At 33.1% G+C, this 23,097-nt stretch overlaps 2 protein-coding genes across 2 annotated transcripts; one reads left to right on the forward strand and one right to left on the reverse strand.

The window, feature by feature from the left end:
• Window positions 1-10,738: 10,738 nt before the first annotated feature.
• On the forward strand, window positions 10,739-14,487 carry BHLH92 (basic helix-loop-helix (bHLH) DNA-binding superfamily protein). Its single transcript, XM_028243571.2, has 3 exons — window positions 10,739-11,479; window positions 11,744-12,034; window positions 13,935-14,487. Exons 1-3 carry the CDS (start codon window positions 10,835-10,837, stop codon window positions 14,016-14,018), a joined length of 1,020 nt encoding a protein of 339 aa, XP_028099372.2. The 5' UTR covers window positions 10,739-10,834; the 3' UTR covers window positions 14,019-14,487.
• Window positions 14,488-17,325: 2,838 nt separating this feature from the next.
• LOC114298912 (small ribosomal subunit protein uS19) lies at window positions 17,326-21,499 on the reverse strand. Its single transcript, XM_028243573.2, has 4 exons — window positions 21,256-21,499; window positions 21,011-21,156; window positions 20,833-20,890; window positions 17,326-17,797 (listed from the first exon to the last, which is right to left on the reverse strand). The coding sequence occupies exons 1-4, from the start codon at window positions 21,256-21,258 to the stop codon at window positions 17,549-17,551; spliced, it is 456 nt and encodes a 151-aa protein (XP_028099374.1). The 5' UTR covers window positions 21,259-21,499; the 3' UTR covers window positions 17,326-17,548.
• Between the last annotated feature and the right edge of the window lie 1,598 nt (window positions 21,500-23,097).

Below are 23,097 nucleotides of genomic sequence, written 5' to 3' on the forward strand. Positions count from 1 at the left end.
ACCTAGCACATCAAAGATTTACAGCAACTCCTCTCTTTTTTAATTCCCATTGAACTGGCAGGATTCTATGAAGGCATTTCCAAATGCACAAAGCCCATTTGGGAGGTAAATTTAAATGCCACAACTTTTTCCAAACCACCTTTTCAGATGCATGTGTATACCACGAAGGATAAGAACGAAATACGGCTTGCTTGTAACCTGATTTAACTGAATATTCCCCATTTTTTATAGGACTCCAGACAAGTTTATCTTTACAAGAAAGATTAGGAATATGTATTGGTACAATATTCCTAATACAATTATCGGGAAAAAAAGAGACGTAGCAAAATTTCTCTCCGACAACCTCTCTCCATGTCCATGAAATGTTCTACTCTCATTTCTGGAAAGAATCTATGCAGCCCCTCCTCCCCCCTCAATGGATTGGAGAATTCAGGGATCTATTGGTCCTCAAAAGGTACAAAAAAAAATTTCCATTCCCCACTACCCAATGAAGACTCGATTGTGGCAAGTCCTTTCCCCATAAAATGCTGCGCCCACCCCAAGGTGAATTATTTCCTTTTTGATCTGTCAAGAAAGATTGATTGACACAGTTTTTACTTAGCAGAACTTTAGATAATAAGACATTCGGATTATTGACCACCCTCCACGCCTGTTTGGCTAACAACGCTTGGTTAAAGTATCTAAGATCCCTAAAACCCAAACCCACCCACCCACCCCACCTCCCCCCCACCTCACCCCAATCTTTTGGAAAACAAAGATGAATCCACTTTTTCCAATAGACCCCACGATCTTGAGTTGAATGCCAAATAAATCTCCTTACAATCACTGTTAGTTTTTCCAAGAATTGGCAGGAATTTGAAAGACAGGCATTAAATAAACTGGAATAGAATGGAGCACATGCTTTACCAGCACTCCCTGCCCAGCAAAATTCAATAGATTACATTTCCATCCTTGAACTTCCTTTGAATTTTCTCAAGGATTGAGAAAAAGATTTGCCCTTTAGATCTCCCTGAATACCACTGACTTTCACCGATAACAAAAATAAAAATCTAAATTTTTGATATAGATATTCACAAAGGGTACAAAATGAACCAATTATAACATCAAAATGAAATCTATGATAAATTTCACAATTTAAACAATACCCTCCAATCCACTGTTTCTACTGAATACAATTTGATCCCTAATGTTATACATTGCAGAGCAAGACTTAAGACCAATATTGATAATTAAAAAAAAATTAGGTGTCTGTACAAGGTGTGCTTAGATTGAAATTTGTAGAGAGAAAGAAAATTAAATGAAAAAGTGAATAATATAGAAAATAAATGGAAGCAAATTGTAACAACCCTCGTTACTGTTTACCGAATAACCGCCGATTACCGTTAAACTGGACTGATTATGACTGATGATTGAACTGATTAAAAGTACTGAACCGACTGACTGAAATTGAAACTGAATTAGCCAAGTATATCTATTGTGTTGCATATTCTATCTGTTTGATTGATTAATTATCTGTTCATGTCCTTGTCTTTAAACCGCTAATTGAAGGCCTTATCGACGGCTGAATTAGAAACCGATTGGTGTCCTATGATCGTCATAATTAATGTGATTTTATGGTATAATTATTTGAAAACTGATTAGGTATGATTACATTAGATTAAATATTGATAAAATACAGAGTTGGCCTTAATTACAACCTTGCCCTTGAGTGGGCCACTACCTATACACTTTTGAGTTCATTATACTTGAGCCAAAAACGTTTACCTCAGCCTTCTTCCTTGCCTTGCCGACTAGAGAGAGACTAGAGGAGAGAATTGAGTTCATTTTGTTGAATTGGCTTGAAATGCTTGGTGTATTGCTTGCTAATTGAAGTGTGGATTGCTAAATTGAACCCCTAGACTTGTATTCAAGGAACTTAGGTATGAATTTCACCTTCTCATTCTTGTGTTTGAACTAATTCTTGCATGGTCCATGTTAAATTGTAGAGCTAAGTCATGTTTTAGTTCATACATGTTGATATAGAGCATAATTCATGCTTGCATGTGTTCTTGGTTGAAGTTGGAGTTGAGTTCATGGCAAAATGGTGCATGCATGTCCATAATTTTGTAATGGTCCATGTTTTCAACTTGTTTTTGGATCAATTGGCTCCTTAGAGCATCAAATTGGAGCTTCAAAATGGTTTGAATTCCTGCATGTTTGCATGTTCATCTTGTGCTTGAAAAATGGTTTAAATTGAGTTTGAATTAACCACCCTTGGGCTTTGATTTCTTAAAATTGAGCTTTGAAACATGTTATTCTATGTGTTTATAAATGTTTTCCAGAAAATGGGCCCAAGAGGATTAGTTTTGATGCATTTGAATGCGAGTTTGAGCTTGGAGGTGCAATCTAGAATTCCCAGATTCTGCACTTCCGCTCGAGCGGGGGAAGTGCCGCTCGAGCGTGGAATCCGAGCATCCAGTATCTCTGCACTGTTTTATAGTCCGCTCGAGCGGAGGATTGGGCGCTCGAGCGGAGTCATGTCTCAAGCTCGAGCGGGCATCGAGCGGAGATTTCACCCATCCAGTACTTTTACAGTACGCTCGAGCGGGAAAGTTGACGCTCGAGCGTGTACCTTTGTCACATGACCGCTCGGGCGGGGAAACCTGCGCTCGAGCGGGACCCTGTTTTCTGAAAATCTTGAAACAGTCTTCTGATCACATCTCTGCATCCTCATTCCATTCTAGGCATTCTTAGGCCTAGTTTAAGACATCCTGTTGAGGATAGATGTAGAACACACCGAGGCATTAGGGGTCAAATTGTGTTATCTCCCAACTGTGTAGCTTAGTGTGTGTTCAATCTGTTAACTGTGTAGGGTTGGCGACTGGGGAGGCACGCTCTAGCATACTGTAACCCAAACTCTGTGAGTAACAACTGTGTAAAGATATGTTCAAAATGATTATCTTCTGAACAATTGAACTGCACTGCTTTCTGAACTGTTACTGTTAATTGAATGAATATATGTCCTCTATTCTGAACTGTATTGTGGCATCCTTAGCAACTACTGTTACTGACTGTTACTGTTACAGAGATCTCTGTCGGTTCCCTCGTGGAACCACTACTGTTTACTGATTGATGGCCATCATTTACTGTTCGGTCTTTTAAGACCTACTGCTTACTGTACTGTTATGCTAATGGATGTACCACATATGACTGTACTGACTGAAATACTGATTTAATGGACTGTTTTCATTACTATAAGGACATTCATTCTTAAACCCTTTACGCATCATGTTATTCACTGGGCTTTAGCTCACTGTTTATATATATATATAGGTGCTCAGCCACCAGATCGGAGCTAGGAGCGCGGGTTAGACTCCAGTTTTGTCAAGCCAGCCTTTGTGCCTCACTGCGAGGTTCCGAGCCTATCGTGTTAAGGCTTCGGGGTGTTTTACAATTCCCCCTTCTGTACCGTCTACTGTTCTGTATAGACTGAATGTTTACTGTACTGTTATCAAGGGATTAGGTCCCTGTACTGTGTGACTGTAAATTATTGTATAGACTGTACTGTTGTATGTATGAATGCATGAAAAATCTTTTTGGCATGCAGACTGTCACAGCTCAATGGACATTATTTATTTACTGTTTTGGCTTCCGCCAGGCCCCGTACTCTGTTTTACTATACTACTGTTCTGCAGGCCTTCGGTAATCTCGGATTACTGGCCGGTTACGGTGCTAAACCCATAGGGCCGGGTTTGGGTCGTGACACAAATATTCACTTGAAAAGATCAAACACGGAAAACGGAGAGATCAGATAAAAAGATCAATGTTTTATGAGATGTCACTTGAGCAAAAATGAGAGCAAATATTCACTTTTGTGAAAATGGTTACAGTCTTCCTTCCTATAATGTATCCTTTGGCAATAAAAGTTTGGAAACAGATAAATTTCTATTGAATGTGTAACATTTTTAGGGTCTTTCTTTGGCAATAGAAGTTTAGAAACAGATAAGTTTCTATTGAATGTGTAACATTTTCAGGGTCAAGCAATTCCAACTTGCATGTTTAGGATTAGAAATCCTAAGGTAGTGTTTGGTAAACAAAACTTTGGATTGAAATGAACTAACTCTTCTCTCACAATAATTAATGATATTTCGTCTGTAATATATTATTTTTTTAGTGAACAAAATTTAAAATGGACATTAGAAGTGCAAAATATGTTTTAGTGGCCAAGAAGGTACACAACAAGAATCATAATGTGCAAAAATGAAACTTTGTGATTCATGAAGGTGAACAGTGATTTTACTGGTCTTTTGAATAAAGAAAATTTTTGAATAGTCCTATATGTTTATTACGCAATTTGAAACATAAACTTGTTTGGTCAAACTCACTTTTTAGGAATAAAACTAAAAATTATTTTTGAATTTTCAAAACTTTGTTTTTGTATAAAACTAAAAATGATATGGAAATGATGGGATCTTCTTTTGAAGTTATCAGCTTGTTATTTAAAAAATAAATAAAATAGAAAACAAACTTTTCGTTTGGTATACTTTCTCTACAAAATATTTTCAAAGGTGTACTTGTAATTTACCCTAAATTACAAAGAGTTCCCCATTTGTGACTCTCATTTTACAAATCAGACAAATGCATCCATTCTATCGCTCTTAAACATGGAGCACTTTCAAAACAAAATTAGTTACACTTTGAAAGTGTATATATCAGCAACAAACTCATAGTCAATACTGATTTTGTCTTGTTATGTGTGCCTGCATTTGTTCAATAAACTAATGAAAGAGAAAGGAAAAGAAGGGGAAATGTATGAAACCAGTAAAATCAAACTCATATTTAGGACATCAAACCCATAGAAATTTAGAAATCAATCTACAACAACCAAACCCATTTCAGAAATCAACACAAAATTAAACTGGATCAAGCATATAAAACCCTAAAGCAACAATCAAAAATGGGGGAAGCAGAGGAAAGGAGAGAGAGAGAGAGAGAGAGAGAGAGAGAGAGCGCGCGCGCGTGCGCGAGAGAGAGAGAGAGAGAGAGAGAGAGAGAGAGAGAGAGAGAGAGAGAACCTGTGATCTGCGATTGTGGCGAAGGTAATTTGCGGCGGTGGCGGTGGTCGTAACCGTGGCGATGTCCTTCATACGATGGGCAGCTGTGAGGTGATTTTCTGTGACGTTTGATGGTGAAGGACAGTCTATGTATGAGAGGTTTGAAGGAAGTTGTTTTGTCTAATAGAGAAAGAGGCAAGCAGGAATAAATGATTTTTAGCAACTAATTTGGGTTTTTGTCGGTAAATGAATATATATTTTGTAGCCAAATCTAAATCAGCGGCGACTAAAATATTAGTCTCCAAAAGTTTAATTTGGCAACTAGTTTTTCTTTTGGTCGGAAAAAGTAATATAGCACAACTAATTTTATTTTTTGGCACCAAAACTTTTGCCGACAAAATTGTTTGGTCACCAAAGAGTAACCTTAAAAATATGCCTGTTATTTGGCGACTAATTTTTTTTTTGTCGACAAAAAATATTATACGACGACTAAAAAAAATTAGTAGCCTAAAAGCTAGACTAACGGTGACTAATACACTTTTTAGTAGCGAAAAGTGAAATTTTTGCCAACTAAAAATAAATTTAGTCGCCAATAAGTAATATACCTCGATTAAAAAAATTTAGCAGCTATACTCTAAACTAACGCCGACTGATATATTTTTTAGTCGCCAAATGTGACATTTTTGGCGACTGAATTCCTTTAAGTTTTCAAATGTGAGCGTCAAAAGTGTAAATTGTTGTAGTGCGAGGAGAGTTAGTAATGACTCTCAATAAATACTACCTTAATTTATGTCTAATTTTGGAGAATTTTGTGTGTGATTTGCATAATGAAAGGTTGTCAGATATACAAAACTGCAGATATGCAAACCAAGAGGAGGCTTTACCAGTGAAGCAACGCGCTTTTGTCAAGTACACGAAACTGCAAACTTTAGAAATTTAGAAATCATATTAAACAAATGAATTTTAAGGTAATATTTTTACACTAATCTAATTACATATTGAATTTCATACCAGAATTTTCTTATAATTTTTAGGAGTCAAAATCTATATATACAAAAGCGTTCAAATCTGTCCAGAAAACTACTACAAAACAGTAACTTCGGAAGCATCGTGCTCTTTGGGTATAAATCTAAAAATTTTCAAATCAGCGTCATTAGAACCGGTTACGAGTCTCGTTTCTTAAATTTTTGTCCTTGCATCCATTAATTTCTTTAAAGTGCTGCAGAAGGTGACCTGTTTAAATATAACTAATTGTAAATAATTGTTTTGATAAGCAAATCGAGTAAAACCAAGTGGGTTTGAAACTTAGGATATATTAGTTGATATCTGGAGGGTTTCGAAATTTTTTGAACAGCGTGGAGTGGGTTTTTAATTTTCAAAATTAGGGAATAGATTGGAAAATTTTGTTTTATCTTAATGTTATTTTTAATTAAGTTTTGATTTAAACCCATGTCTTGGGTAATTTTAAACCTTGAAGAACATGAACTTAGGTATTATGTAAAAGTAACGATGAGTGGGGTTGAGCTACGTTAATGCGCTTTAGTGTAGGGTACTCAGTTTATTATTCTTTTTAATATTTTTGAATTAGTAGTGTCGTGTGTAGTTTTCATACTTGGTTCAAGGCACTAGTTGACCTTTTATACTCTATTCAAGGATTACATTATTCCATTTTCAGGTGAGTAGTTGCATGCTACATATTTTTATAAATGTTCCCTTACCATGAACTGTTGGAAAATTAAATTGTTGTTTTAGAACTAAACTGTTTTGATAAATTATTTTTGAAACATGTGTAAACTTGGGATACTGTAAACTATTTGTATGGTCTCATGTTTATAATGGTGAACTACCATATTTTGCGAAACTGAATTGTATTGATTATTGGGACCATCTGTTTATAATAGTCTATAAAAATTATTCCACTGTGTGTGGTGACTCTGGCCACTAGAAAACATATCCGAGTTGGGCTGTGATGATTCTAGTGTTCAACAATTGTAAAGAAAAGACCTGGGCTAGACTAGGTGACCTTCAATCGGATCCTCTTAGAGAAAATGGCTGGGTTGCCACCCCGAGGATGACTCTTGGTTCGATATTGGATCCAATTAGCTTATTGCCTTGAGAACTATGTGGCATGTATCTTGTTATTTTTGGTACCCAGAAAATTATTAGTGATCATGTTGTAATCTATTTTAAATGGAGAATGTCATTTGTTATGTTCTTGTGAGACATAAGTAACTTTAACCGTTGAACTGTGAAACCTTCTTTTTTAAACAGATTGCCTTTATCAAAACTATATGCCAATCTAGTTCTGTGATATATAATTTATTTTGGAATTGAACCCTATTTTCAAAACTGTATTTACTATCCATATTGCTACTCACTGAGCTATCAGCTTGCTTAATTGTTTATCATTTCCAGGTGTTAGAATTACTTAGAGTGGACTCATGGTGTAGCGGAGACTCAATTGCATGGACCTCTAAGACATTTATTTATTTTGTTTTAGCATGTTATGTCAATTTTGTACAAACATTGTTGTTTGGTTTTATTTAAAATTATTTAATTTTGTGGGTGGTTTGTAACCCATTTAGTATATATTTTTAGAAATTGGTTATGGCTGAATTTACCATTTATACTTGTGACTTGTCACTGGATTGGGTTTTGATTTATTTATTTCTAGACTATCGTCACATTTATTCTTTGTGATTTTGGGTTCATGTTTAGGCTTATGTGTACCTTGAGCTAAGTCCTTGTGAGCCACGGCCGGTCATGCCTGGATTTGGGGTGTGACATGAAATACACAAAACACTTATCCACTAGAATTGTAAACAACAATACACTCAAAACACTTTCTTTATACACTACACAATGGAGACACTATTCACACTTAGACCCTTGAGACACTAGGACACTTGATTACACCACTCGCATCACTCTTCTTTCACTCAATTACTCAATACCTAGTACATGCACTAATCTCATATTTATATTAGTTGAAGAACTTTTTAAAATATAATCATACTTTCACAACACTCTAAAACTATCTAAACTATTCTAGTACATAATAGAGTTTTCTATACTTCTCTAAAATATTCGGAAACCTTCTAAATTTCTCTAGAGTTCTCCAAACTTCTCCATTGTTCCGGAACCTTTTAGGATTTTTTAGAATCTTTCGGATTTCTCTAAGTCTTTTCAGAGTCTTCTAGATCTTTCCAGAGTCTTCTAGATTCATGTGAAAACTTCTAAAATATTCAAGAGAAAAGATTCTAGAGAGTGGGGAGAGTTAGTAATGACTCTCAATAAATACTACCTTAATTTATGTCTAATTTTGGAGAATTTTGGGTGTGATTTGCATAATGAAACGTTGTCCTTCTTCTTTTGACCTCTATTTCATTTCAAATCGCAATGGCTAAGAATTTCTTATAGGTCAAAAGTTGACCTGATCCAACAAGTTGAGCAACTATGTAAGTTATTTAAAAACAAACAAATTTTTTATAAAACTTATTTATGTTGGAAGTGACTTTACAATATGCATGCTAAACTATGTGAAAGAATGATTGCTACACATTTTAAAAAATATTATTAGTAACTACTACGTTTTTTAATTTGTGTTCACATTAAAAACTAGTGAGAACGTAATTACTATAATCACATTTTTAATATGCAATACTTTGACTATTAACAAATTAGATAAATTACATTCACTTTTTTTGAAATTTAAAAAATATATATATAATTAATCAGACACTTTTAACGTAATTACATTGACCTTCCTTTTAGAAAGATTAAAACAATCGAAATTAATACAAATAGTAGATAAACAATAAAAATAAACAAAGAAAAGTACACATTTTATTTAAAAAAAGACAACAACATCATTTTTTTCATCCATACGATTAACGAATTATCAATAAAAAATAGTCTAACTGCTATGTGAATTAAAACCTAAAAGAGATTAATGTAATTTTGTCAAAAGTGTAAAATTAATTATATTTTTTAAAATGTTGAGGGAGGTAAATGTAATTTACCCAACAAAATTTTACTTTAAAATCAGAAATTTTGAAAGCATAATTATCAACGCATTTGCAAAAAACAAAAAACAAAAACAAAAACAACAACAACAAAAAAACTTTTTATCAATCTTGTTTTCAAGTAACCCTTTCCATTAATTTTTTTTTTTTTAAAGAAAATAATATATAAGGTCACTTTTTATACCTATTTTCTAGATGCATAAGTAATATGACTGGTTGATGATTAGAAAGTATGTGATAGGGGAAAAAATTATTGGTTGGTTCAGAGATATCACGTGGCTATACCCTTGGCCAATCACAAACCACTATGTCCCCCTTACATTCCTCAATCACTCAACACAAAATCATGGGCACCATTCCCTCTACCAATTACGATATGCATGTGAAGAGCCACAAGGTGTTGCCCTGAACCAACCAATAATTTCTTTATGGTAAAGAGTGTTGCTTTAGATATCTTAATTGATTGTCACATCATTAAATTTAAAAAATTGGTTTAATTTTTAAACTTGTATATATAGCAATATTTTATGGTCTTGCTAATAATAAGAACCGCATGAAATCAAAATATTTATAATCTCTATACATATTTTAAATTTTTTTAACTCGATATCTAATCTAATAGAGACTAACTAATTCGAGAAATCAATCTCACCGTTCACTAACAAAGACCCAATTAAAGTCCGACAAAGCCTTGTATAGATTAGTCTCAAAAAATTATTTGTACATAAGACCGGGCACTCTACTAAATCCCATGCCTTAATCACCAAGACAATCCATTAAATTTCAATATACATATTTTTAATACTAACAACGGTGCTTAAAACTGTTTTTAGCATTTCCAATAAATAAAAAAGAGACTCATGTGTAGATTTTAATTGGTGAATTTATTGTCTAATAGGTACTATGATAATTAATAGTGTTTTTCATCAATTACTATTAAAAAAAAGTCACTAATTATTAATTTTCAACAACAATTTAAAAATTTTGTCATAAAAAATATCATTAATTATAAGTTTTAGCGACAGTTTAAAAAAATAGTCACAAAAAAGTCATTAATTTTTAACTTTTAACAACAATTTGAAAAATTAGTTATAAAAAAATATCACTAACTGTAAGTTTTAGAGACAAATTTATAAAATAAAATAAAAAAACGTGACAAAAAAGTTATTAATTATTAATTTTTAAGAACATATATAAAAAATTATTTTTAACAATAATTTTATTAAAATTTATTTTTAATAAAATTTAATAAAAATTAAATCTAACTATAAAAATCTACGACGATTTACCTTAAATAAAACCCCATATATGTTGGGAGAGAGCTAGAAGCATGCATGCATATGTCCTAGTTGATGTGATATATTCATATTATAGCCGTTATTCTAAAAATAATGTTGGCAAGACTTTTATCAATTTAATTGGTCTCCTCTTCATCCTAGTAACCCGTTGGTCAACAATGACTTTTTATCCATAGACTTTTAATCAATATATGTATATATATATATATATATAAACACACGTGTATACGCTGTACACTCTTTGACCAACAAGCTAATGAATGAAGAATCAGCTTGGACTATAACCATGAACCTTCTCAAGAAACCCATAAAAAAACAAATAAAAAAACGTGAACATTTGACCACGTGTTAAATGCGTGTTTTATGACTTTTTTCAGGCAAACTCCATTCCAGAAGACAGTTATAATAGCCGTTGGAACCAAAATTTGAAATCCCCTGAAAAAACACAGCCCACCAAAGAGAAGAAGAAAAAAACAGTATGGAAGAGTTCTTTCAGTACGGTTCGCGAAGTCCGATTTACTGGATAGAAGATGATGCTTTGCCGGCTAATCAGAGCGGTTTTGTTAGATGTACAGACAAGGAGGAGGTTTTACCGGTGAATCAGAGCGGTTTAGTGGGATACACAAACCAAGAGGAAGCTTTACCTGTGAACCAGAGTGCTTTACTAGGATATGCAAACCAAGAGGAGGCTTTACCAGTGAATCAAAGCGGTTTTGTCAGATATGCAAACCAAGAGGAGGCTTTTGTGATACATACAAACCAAAAGGAGGCTTTACCAGTGAAGCCAAGCGCTTTTGTCAGATACCCAAACCAAGAGGAGGCTTTATTGGGGAACCAGAGCGCTTTCGCTTTACCGGTGAAGCAAAGCGCTTTTGTCAGATACAAAGAGCCACCCATATTGGAAGGAGGTGTTGGGAGCGAAAGTTGGGTTGTGAAATTGAATAATCAGAGTGTAAACAAGAGAATGATAGAGTTTTTGAGGAAGAATTGGAGTCCGATGATGGAGAGTAAAGATTCGGATAGAGAGCGGTCTTACCGGCACATGATTAATGAGAGGTTGAGGAGAGAGAGACAGAAGCATAGTTACTCAGGGCTGCGCTCTCTGTTGCCTCCTGGTACCAAGGTTAGACCATCTGTTCTGTACTGGTTGCTGTATATTTAGCCCATACATACATTTTCAGCTTTGAATGTTTACAGGTTTGTGTGTACCATGTATAGTACACCGTACACACACACACATATTATTTATCTATGGTACGTGTAAAGATCATTCATCATCTTTATTGGCATTCTCTCCCAATCACCTGAGATCAACTAATTAGGCAATTTCTTGGATCGAAATGGGGCTGATAGTTTCAATTGGTTTTTTGTATTTTTGTTTGTGCAGAGTGATAAGAATTCAATTATTCAAGTGGCAGTTAAGGAAGTGCAAGTGCTGGAGAAGAACAAAGCAGAGCTTGAGAGGAGACATAGGGAGATTGAGGCCATTTTAGGGGCAAGAGAAGATAGGAAGATAGAGGGTGCTAAGATCAGATTAAGGGTAGCTGATCCTTCATCTGGGATTGATTCTATGTTGGAGGTTTTAAAATGTTTGAAGAACATGGGCTCCAAAATTACAGCCATCCAATCAATTTTTTCAGATAAGGAATTATCCGCAGTGTTGGAGATTGAAACCCAGGTCATTATCCTCTCTCTCTCTCTCTCTCTAATATTATTATTATTATTATTATTATTATTATTATTATATATCTATACTATATTATTCTAGGAGGAGGATATCCTTTCGTTTAGATTCTATATTAGGTGTTGGTTTGGACCGTGGAACCCATCACGGTCCTATTTTGGTAAATTGAACTGTTTATTTTGTCAGATATTTTGTATATTTTATTTACATAAAAAATTAGGTCAATTCGATAATTATAATATGTTTAATTTATCATTTTTTAACCAAAAAAAAAAATTGTATTTTTATAAATAAATTATAATTTTTGTTGGTTAAAAACACAATAAATTGAACAAGTTATGATTATCGGACTAATTTAATTTTTTACAAAAATAAAATTCACAAAGTACCTAATAAAGTAAATTATTTGAATTATAGAAACAAGATACTAAATTCCATGGATCCAAACAAAAACGTCCTCCAATCCAATTGGAGGGGATCCTCCTCCATTATTCTATCCATTTATCGATACTACTTATATATGTGAAGTAAGGAGTTGGTGTTGAAGTCAATTGTTTTCAAATTTCTCAACTTTTTATTTTTTTAAATTTATTTTAATTTTTAAATTGAAAATTCAGTCATACAATTTATAATCTTATTTTCTTAAAATAAATTAATCAAATGTGTAGGTATCACGTGTGCCACTATATATATTGTTAACATCTGCATTATTTATTTATTTTTATTTTATTTTTTTCTGTTTTATCATGAAAAAATAACATATCAGTTGATGTTTCAAAAATATATTACAAATTAGTGGAAAAAAATTTCAAAATTTATAATAATAATCTTAAACTTTTTTTATGTATTTGTAATTTTTTTTTTTAAGTTACCACTGGATGCTAATTTAGCCTTTTATCATTGGCCACTTGCAATGCTAATTTACCCTTTTTTCATAGAAGATATGCAAATACTATTAATTTATAAGTGTCTTTAGAACATTTATTAGGGAGAGGGTTGTCTAGACTGAAAGGTGTTATTGGTTCCCTACCACGAGACCAATTTTAACAATCTAAGGTTAGGTTTTGCATCTTTTAAAAAAGTTAAAAAGTCATTTTCTTATGTAAATTATATTATCTTATTTAAGTCATATCACTTTTTTACGATATCACTTCAAATCCAATTCATATTTCATAAAAAGTCAAAAAATACACTTATTTAGAACATCTCGAACAACCCTTAAATAATTTATTTTGTTGAGTTTTATGTGTAGATCATTTTTACAAAAAACAAAGAGTAATGCTAGAGACGTCAAATAATCTACCAAATGTTTTACCAAATTTCTCACATGGGTGTGGGACCCACACACATATGAGTTTGTGTGGATCTTACACCCATGTGAGAGATTTGGTAAAACATTTGGTAGATTATTTTGAGTCTCTAACATTTTTCAAAAAGATATTCATCCCAATAATCATATCTATATAATTTTATTATATTTGTTTCTAAAAAAATGAACAATAATTATAATTTTGAAAACATACCATTTATTTTCTTAAAAACAAATATAATAAAACTATATAATTATGATTATTTGATTAATTTAAATTTTTTTATATATAATCTACACGTAAAACCCACAAAATAAATAACTTAAATTATCAAAACAAAATCCATAATAAAACTTATGAGACCCAGTAACACCTTCCAGACAAACCTAACCCTCCGTTAAAATTTTTCATATAATATCCTTTCTCTTTACTTGTAAAGTTTGGTTACCGATGGACCATTTTCGATCGTATATTTTAACTGTGGATGATTATTGACCAAATGTGGTCTGGTGCAGGTTATAATTTTTGGCCACACACAATTGTTGACATTTCTTTGTTGGTTGTTGTGAATTATTGATATACAGATTGAATCCGAAGAAGTGGAAAAGGCTGTGCAGAGAAAATTATTTGAAGTTGAGATGAAACTTCGTACTCAGGTCCCAATCTGAAGAAATTCCAAAGCCAGTCCAAAAATACTAAAAATTCTAAAAATTCTATCAAAACTTTTATCAAATATTTTACATGGGGTGAGACCCACATGGTATGGGTGTCACACCCATATGAAACATTTGGTAGAACTTTAACGCTGTGCTTGGTTGGGAGATTTAAGGAGGGACTTGAAAAAAGAAAGAGAAAAGGTATGTGAAATTAGGTAAAATATAAAGTATATTTTATTCACATTTCACCTACCTTTTCTCTTTTCCTTTCTAAATGTCTTCCTAAATCTCCCAACCAAACACAACATTAGGGTCTCTAGCTAGCATTACTCTTTTCATAATAATAATCACCATGTGACAATTAATACAAGTCTTTTTCAGTTTAGTACTTTTTTTTTTTTACCCATACACTTGTGAATCTTGTTAATTGTAATTTGTAACAATGAAGAAGCAACTAAGAAGCTCGGTCTGGTTATTTTCATTTTCTTGAGATTGAAACTGACTGCTTACCTAAATTCTTCTCAAGCACTCAATTTGATGACAAGCACTCAATTTAGAGTTGAAGCATCAAGCTACCCGTGGGAGATTACGAGTACTTTTTTTGGAATAAGAAGTAATCCATAAGTAATTGGCTCCGGAACCTTCCTGCTAATATTAGGAAAATGTTAAGTCATTAATCTCTATTAAAAAGAGTACTAAAATATATACAAATGTATAGAATTACAAAAATGGTTTCCAATATTTAAAAATATAAATTGAAATCCTAATTTCTTTGACATTTCAGAATGCTTACTCACACCTAATTTCTTTGGATCCTACCCCATCATATTTTTTTATTAAAATTTTACCTTATTATAAAATACCAATTTTATTTCCATCTTTAACCTCCCAAATCCTAATCCTACCTCACCTATAGCCTAGCCACCACCCATCATCAACAGCTTTGGCCCCTTGCACATTTCCATCTCTAGCTACCCTTGCCACCTCCCTACCCTCGTTCGCGCCTCTATGCCTTTGTTCACTAAACCTCCAACCCTCACACATCTGTCTCTTTATTTCAAAGGTTGCTGATGGGAAGTACTGGGGGTTGGGGACTAGAAGAGAAAGGGCACCAGAGGTACGGGGTAAATGATTGTCGAAGGCAGAGGTGGCGGCAATGGAGGTATCAAAGAAAGGGTTGACAAAGGTGGGGGTCTAAAGAAAGAAGTGGGGTTTAAAGAAGAAAAAAAATATATAAAGACCAATTTTGGTGGGTAAATGCCACAGAAGTGTGGCGTCTAAAAAAAATATATTTAGAACAAACAACACTCCGACATTTTTTTTTCGGTATTGAAAACCTATTAAACTATTATTCAAAAGGCCCTTGATAATAGTAACAACAACGAAATTTAACTCCGTAATTATTTATTATAATTTGTCAATATAAATGTTCTTAAGATATTGTTTAGTATTACAATTTATATAAAAAGTAATCAGAAAAATAATGTTACGGTTGTCACATTTTTATACAATATTAGGTTTGTTATATCACTTAACAACACAACATTATTACATTAGTACTAATATCTCACCACTCATGTATTTCAATGTAATGCTAACAACTTGACTATTCCGATGTAGTGCTAACAACTCGACTGACAAACAATAAGGGTGGCAAGGGTAAGAATAAGAAGGGTAGCCGAAGAGGGTCAATTGACGAAGGGTGAGGGCAAGGCAGGTGGTCAGAGCTGATGATGGTGAGTGGGGCTTGGATTGCCGACATTTTTTTGTTTTTTTTTTTTTCTTGAATAGGGAAAAAAAATGAGAAAATTTTAATAGGGTAAAATAGCAATAAAATTTTAAAAAGTCAAGGATCATAATTAAGCAAATATGGGAGGGCTATTAGCAGTTCCCTTGCAAAAATGAAATCAATTTAAACTTTTTAATGAATAATTATACACAAACAAGAACAAATTGAATCAGCGCCTATAATGAACCCATGGGCTCAACTTAGACTTGTCACTAGAGAAACCTACCCTGCCTTTATTTTTTGATACATCATCTTTTCCTTTATAAAGTGTTTTTTTAATAGTGTCAACAGATTCAAAAAACCTTACCACCCGTATTACCTAAAATATAACTTTAATTGACAAATTAGCTTTATTTATAAAATACTCATCTCTCCTCCCTCACCTGACACCCCAACCTTGCAAAATCTCTCCTCTTTCCATCCCTCCTGGCTCCACCATCGACAATCACAATCGGAGAACCCTACTGCAGCTCTTTCTCCCCCTTTATTTTTCGCATTCTCACCCACAAGATAGCAAAACCCACTGCCATTAACCTCCACAAGTCCACACCGTTGCCTCACTCCACCACAGAACCTCCGTAACCCCCTTCTCATCGTCCATTGCCACCCAAACCCACCATCACTACAATCAACAACCACCTCTCAAAAATCTCATCCAAAAATCTCATCCAACCACAACCTCAACCTCCCATTGTTGTCATCATCTGCTGGTAACACTTCTACAAACCCACTTCTTACCACCACCTAAAAACCTCTTCTCTAGAGATTCTGCAAAAATAAAATATACCACTACCTTTTTTTGGATCACAGGGGGGCAATAGTGCCACTACTAGTTGTAGGGAGTCTTGGTCTCAAATCGAGACCCAAATGTAGGCAATAGAGCTTGTTCTTTACCACAGCTCCAGAACATCATGAATGTTCAGTTAGGTGTACTGATTGTGTTAGAGAGACGGACGTGCACAAGAGAGTAGTAGATGATTGTCGGTTCAGGTGGGAGGGAAGCTGATTGAGATGGTGACAAAATTTTAGGACGATTAAAGTGTGCACTGATGGTAGCCATATGCCACTTGTGGTGGTAGGGGCAAGAGAATGTAGCAGGAATTGGGTGTGGTGGTGTCGCAGCAGCAGGTTTTGGTAGGAATGAGATGATATAATGGGTGTTCAGATATTGCTACAGCACCCATCAGATCTAATCATTCCATCACATTGCCCACACCAGAAAAATATATAGATAAGGATATCAGAAGTAGCATCCAGCAAACTAAATCTACTATGGATACCCAAATGCCAAATGAATATGAACGCATTCAAATGTGGCCAGACAATTGATATGCAAGAAGCACAAAGACGGATGTGAATTGAGAAGTTCAGATCCAACGGAAGAATGCAATGACATAGATCATGACATTACAGGCAACCCAAAGAACTTGCGCTGCAATGCTGCACAAAAATAAATAGCAACAAGACATTTTCATGGAATCACAAAACAATCAAATTATATCCCAGTTTAATCCACAGCAACAAACTCAATACTAAAAATTGTTTAGATTTTCATAATCTGAATTTAAAATCCAGCAACATACTCAATTAACTAATCAAGCAAACAGTAAGCAGAAAATTTTCATAAACATAGTTGTCAATTGAAAACAAAATGCATTTTTATATCTAGATTGCTTGGAAATGCTTCACTTCAAAGAATTAAATCTTTAAGAAGTGGGTAGCAACAAAACCAAATACCTCCCAAAAAGATGTCTCACTTAAGAGGAATAAACCTCGAGGAGTGGGTGGCACCAATACCAGGTCTCCCGTGCTTGACTGGCTTGTATGAGATTGAAAACTCAGCTAGGTAATGACCAATCATTTCAGGCTTGATCTCAATTTGATTGAAGGTCTTGCCATTGTACACGCCAATGACACTTCCAATCATCTCAGGTACAATGATCATGTTGCGCAAGTGAGTTTTGACAAGCTCTGGCTTCTCACCAGGTGGAGCCTCCCGTTTCTGATCCAAAACAACACAACATGTAAAAGGCAAACATGACTTTACTCTGTAAATAATGATAATTTCAAAGCTAATCAGTGTGTTTGGTTTCAATTTTCTGAATTCAATCTTCTAAAAATTAAGTTTTCTGTCTTTCGTATTTTTTTTATTTTTAATAAATATTTTTAAAATTTTAAGCAATTTTTTTTTTACTTTTTTAGATACATCTTACTTTGATATATCTAAAAAGTAAAATATTTATAAAAAAATATTTTAAAAAATAATAAATATACACAAATACGAAAAATATGATGAATTTTTATATTTTTTTCGTATTTTTGATATTTAGTAAATTTTTCAAAAAAAACAATTCACAAATATTATATTTTTTAAATGTATTTATGTTAGGTGTATCTAAAAATTTTAAAAATTGCTTAAAATATTAAAAAAATTCAATAAAAAAAAATAAGGAAAACAAAAGTTGTGTTTGGTAGAGCTTTCTAAATATGATTTGAGAATATGAATTATATTTTGAGTTTGTGAGTTTTGAAATTATTATTTGAGGTTAGAAAATTTGTTTGGTGAATGAATTTTGAAAAGAGTTTTAAATTGAGTGATGTGACATAATTTTTGATACAAAAACTTACAACTTATAACCAAACACACAACCCAAAATTCTATTCAAAATTCATAAAAAATTTAAAAAAAAAATTGAAAATATTTTTTATTTAAAATATAAAAATAAGTGCAAAAAAAAAAAAATCATGAACACTGTTCCGATCAACCGGCCGAACGTCTGGGGGACATCCGGGTACACGAATTTTCAAACATGGGTGTGGAAATGATTTTTGAAAACTGTAAACAAACGCCGCACTCAAACTAAAAAGTAGAATCATGATTCAAAAACTGTACCAAACACAGCTAAAAAATTTCAATTTTTTGAAAAGTGAATTCCGAGTTTGGAAACCAAACAATATGACTCCATCTTGGTAAATAAAATTGGCAGCATTAAACAAAATAACACAGCCCATGGCACACATCAATTGTTCCAGACACTATTTAACACAATCCTGTGTTTTTCAACCTAGTTCAACTTGTTAAAAACAAGCTTCCACAATATACAAAAATGATATGGACAATTCTCAGAACAGAGATTTAACAGTGGACACCACACGAAAAAAAATTAAGCAATTTTGTAGAGGTGAATCTTACCTTATGAAACCTTCGAGAGTTGATACAAATGAACATGTATCTGAACGAGTCCTTCGTAAAGGTTAGGATTGTTAAGTGTTGTCACTCCCTAAGAACATCTCCAATGGGCTCACCAAATTTGTTTGTTAAATGTATTATACAACAAAAAATGGGCCCAATTTTCTGTGTTTTGTTAATTTAGATAGAAAGTAAGTATTCTAATAGTGTAATTAAAATGTGTTAGGTAAAAATGGAATCCACTTGCATATATATATATGTGTAAAGAAAAAAATGATTAAAAAAACTATAAAAAGCCTATGGGACCAAACAACCCACCCTCTATCTCTCTCCCCATCTACTAACAATGTTAACCACCCCCTATCTCTCCCCATCTACTAATTGTGTTGCCACAGTTAGCAACAATGTTAACCATTGAGCAAGTTAACAACAACAACAATACATGCATTAGAGATTTAACAAAAACAGATTAGCTCCGTGTCCTAATGCCCAACACTAAAGAGCTATTGGAAGCTCTCCAAGAGCCCATTAGTGTCAAATATTAAGATAGATAACACACTTTTCCTTCCCCAATACACTTGCTATCGTTGTTGTTGGTTTGGACGACAATTGTTAACATGTTTGCTAACTGTAATAACAAAGTTAGCAAGCAAACACACACACACACACAGTTGGCGGCAAGCCCACACTAATTTACTAATTTTTTTAATCTTTTTTTTCTCTTACACATACAGAACTCACTCTACTAAACACACACTTTAACTACACCATTAGAACACTCATTCACTCCCTAAATTAACAAGCAAAATTGGGTCCCACTTTTACAACTTTTGCCAACTAACAAATTTGGAATCCCCATTGGAGATGCTCTTAGATACACATGCAAAATAGACACAAGCATCCTCCCAATTTAAACAAACTCATGTAACCACACTCTAGAAGTTCCCCAAATGACCCACAGTAGCAAAAGAAACTCTCATAACCATTATAAAAGCATACCGAGAGATAGAAGCATTTTGATTTTAAAGGAAAAAAAAAAAATTGTTGAGAAAGGATTAGAATAAAATCAAGCATCCTTAAATTAACTTGTTGCTAGATCAACAGTCCAACACATCAAAAGCCACATGCACCAAAAAGCAATCTAATACATCTCAAAAAATCGTAGTTCATACTTCCAACTATCTCATCGCATTCAATGACATGAAACAAAATCGTAAAATTAATTTCATTACAGCACATTAGCACATAACTTGGAACAGTTTCTTAGTCCATCAAGCAAGGCAACATTAGTCACTTATGATGCACATTGCACAACACCTCTCTCCAACAGATATGCCACCAAACTCCAAATATACACACAAGCTATAAGAACCCCAAAAATCATTGCAATCATTTCAATATCATTGTCAAGAGCCAAAAAAAATATTGGCATGCATAATAAAATAAAATAAAATTACATATATTCATTGTCATTTGGAGTTGAGCAATTCCAAATTGGAAGAACTCTACTTCATATCATATTTGAACTTTTGCTTCATTTCAAATAACTGAACTTTTTTCATATCAAATTACAACTCACACCCCGGCTTCAATTTTGCTTCACATTTCAAAACTACCACCCACCAGTAATGTGTTTTGCGATTTTTCTTATCCAAAAATATAATTTAAAATAAAAACAGAAACAATGTTTCAGAAAGTACATTCAAACAGGCACAGACAGAAATCAACCACGCAAACATAATCACAATCTCAGATCAAAACAAAAAAAAATCCATTTTCAAGTCAACAACAATACAAGATCTAAATCGAACTCAATCAGAAATAAAAATAATAGTTGAAATTATTACCGCTTTGCGCAATTTCTTGATCAAAGCCATCGGCTTCCTCTTGAGGCCTCTTTGGAACCTTTTCATTGTACAAAAACAGATCAATCAGAGCCACTTCCAGAGTACAACAATACATAATATATATATATATATATGTACACATGTATCTATGTGCACAATCACAAACTCAAAATTCAACCTTCTGCGAGCTCGAGCGGTGAAGAGCTTGACGAGCTCATCGGTGGACATGTCAAGGAGAGCATCCAAATCGACACCCCTGAAGCTGAACTTCTTAAACGTCCTCTTCTTCGGCTGTCCTGTAGCCACCTCTGTTTCGATTTCCGCCTAACAAAGAAAGAGAAATACATATAGAAAGATGAGTGTTAACAGATGGATTAAGAGAGAGAAACTGTGTTGCAGATTGGGGGATCGATATGAACTCACCATGGCTGTAGAGAGATAGAGAGAATCAGCGAACCCTAATCTGAAGAAGTTTGATGCGTCGCGGCTAGGGTTTTAAGAAGACGACTGTCCGTGTGTATTTATAGGGTAACGCTGAAATGGAGGAAAAATATGGTTTCAGAGAAGGGCCTGTGGTCCTCCTAAATTGATACAAGTCCTCAAACGTTTGTAATTTATGGAAAGGAAGCACAAGTAAAGAATTAGTTGGAAAAAAATCCCAACCCGTTGGTCCTCCCTAATGAATGGATTTAGGGTTCCTTAAAATTAAGGATGGTTTGGGATGATCTAAATAAGTATATTTTTTATCTTTTTATAAAAAAATATATAGAAAAGTAGAGAGGCGATGTGATGAAAAAATAAATAAAAAGATGAATTATTTTGTGTATGCCAAACTTGGCCTTACTATTAAAAAATCAACTTCTTTTTTTTTTATTTTTTTGTAAACTATTTAAAAAGTTGATTTCCAAAACAATCTTTAGAGCATCTCCAATAGTGTTGTTAAAATTATTTGTTAAAGTATGTTATATGACAAACGGTAGTATTACATGTATTAATTAGTGTATTAACTAGTGTACCAACATTAGTTATCACATTATTATTGACCACACTCATTATACAAATTACAAATTATAAATACTAAAAACTTCTTAAATTATATCACATCATCAAATAGTACACTGATTAATATATTAATTAGTGCATACAATATTATTATATGACAAAAAGTGTGAAAAGTGAAACTCATTTGTGTGTATTAAAGTTAGTTTAAAAAGTGGGTATGAGGTGCAATAGAAATGTTAAAAGTATGTCTTAAATGTATGTTAGGTATTAAGGTCTCATTTAGAACAAGTTAATTTAGTAATTTTTTAATTATTTGACTAAAATATAAACTAAAAAAAACTAATATGTTTGGGATGATTTTTTGACTTTTTACGAAAAGATGTACACAAAATAGAGAGAAAAGATAATCTTTGACTTTTTTGTATAAGTTGTTGACTTTTTGACTAATTTAATAATTTTTTGACTTTTTAACTAAAAATGAGGGTTCCTAAATAAGGCCTAAAAATATAAAATAAGAGTAATAAAAACTTCAGTACCATTAAAAAATAAAAAATAAAAAGATTCATTGCAACTATTGTCTTTTTCACAACACAGATGTTGGTGGCCTCGCCACAGTTAGCAACTATGTTAGCATTTGACATAAAATGCTTCCCTTAATGGGTTAAATTTGTTAACTGTATAAATTCTAACGCTAGCAAGAGAGATAACTCCATTGTTTATACTCTTAGGTCAAGTTTGATATATACAAAATAATTTATCTTTTTATTTTTTTATTTTTTTTATCATATCACCTTTCTATTTTTTTACACATTTTTTTATAAAAAAATAAAAAAATATACTTATTTAGATCATCCCAAATAATCTTTTAGTAAGATAAAGTGGAGTTTAGAAGGTGAAAATAAATCAAGTTTGAGTTTGGAACTTTAGTAGGAAAATGATAACTCGAAGTGTCTTCATTAGAATTTATGTACTATTACAAAATATCTCTAAATTTTTGTATACTTTTTATTATTATTTGATCACATAAAATTGTTTTTAAGATTTTTTTTGCTTCTCTTTTACATTCCGTATATACTAAACATTTTTGTCCTGTTTAATTCCAGGATATAAAGGGTGAGATTGGATATTATGTCCTGTGGGGTCTACATATCCCATGTTTGCAATTTTTTTTCAAAGATAATATTCCATGGGATTGTATATCCCCCAAAAGTGGAGGATATACAATACCACCATCCCCCATTATATCATATCCCCTTGGTTGGG

Source organism: Camellia sinensis, chromosome 7, assembly GCF_055761805.1.
Source record: "Camellia sinensis isolate YWXY chromosome 7, ASM5576180v1, whole genome shotgun sequence".
Lineage (NCBI taxonomy): Eukaryota > Viridiplantae > Streptophyta > Magnoliopsida > Ericales > Theaceae > Camellia > Camellia sinensis.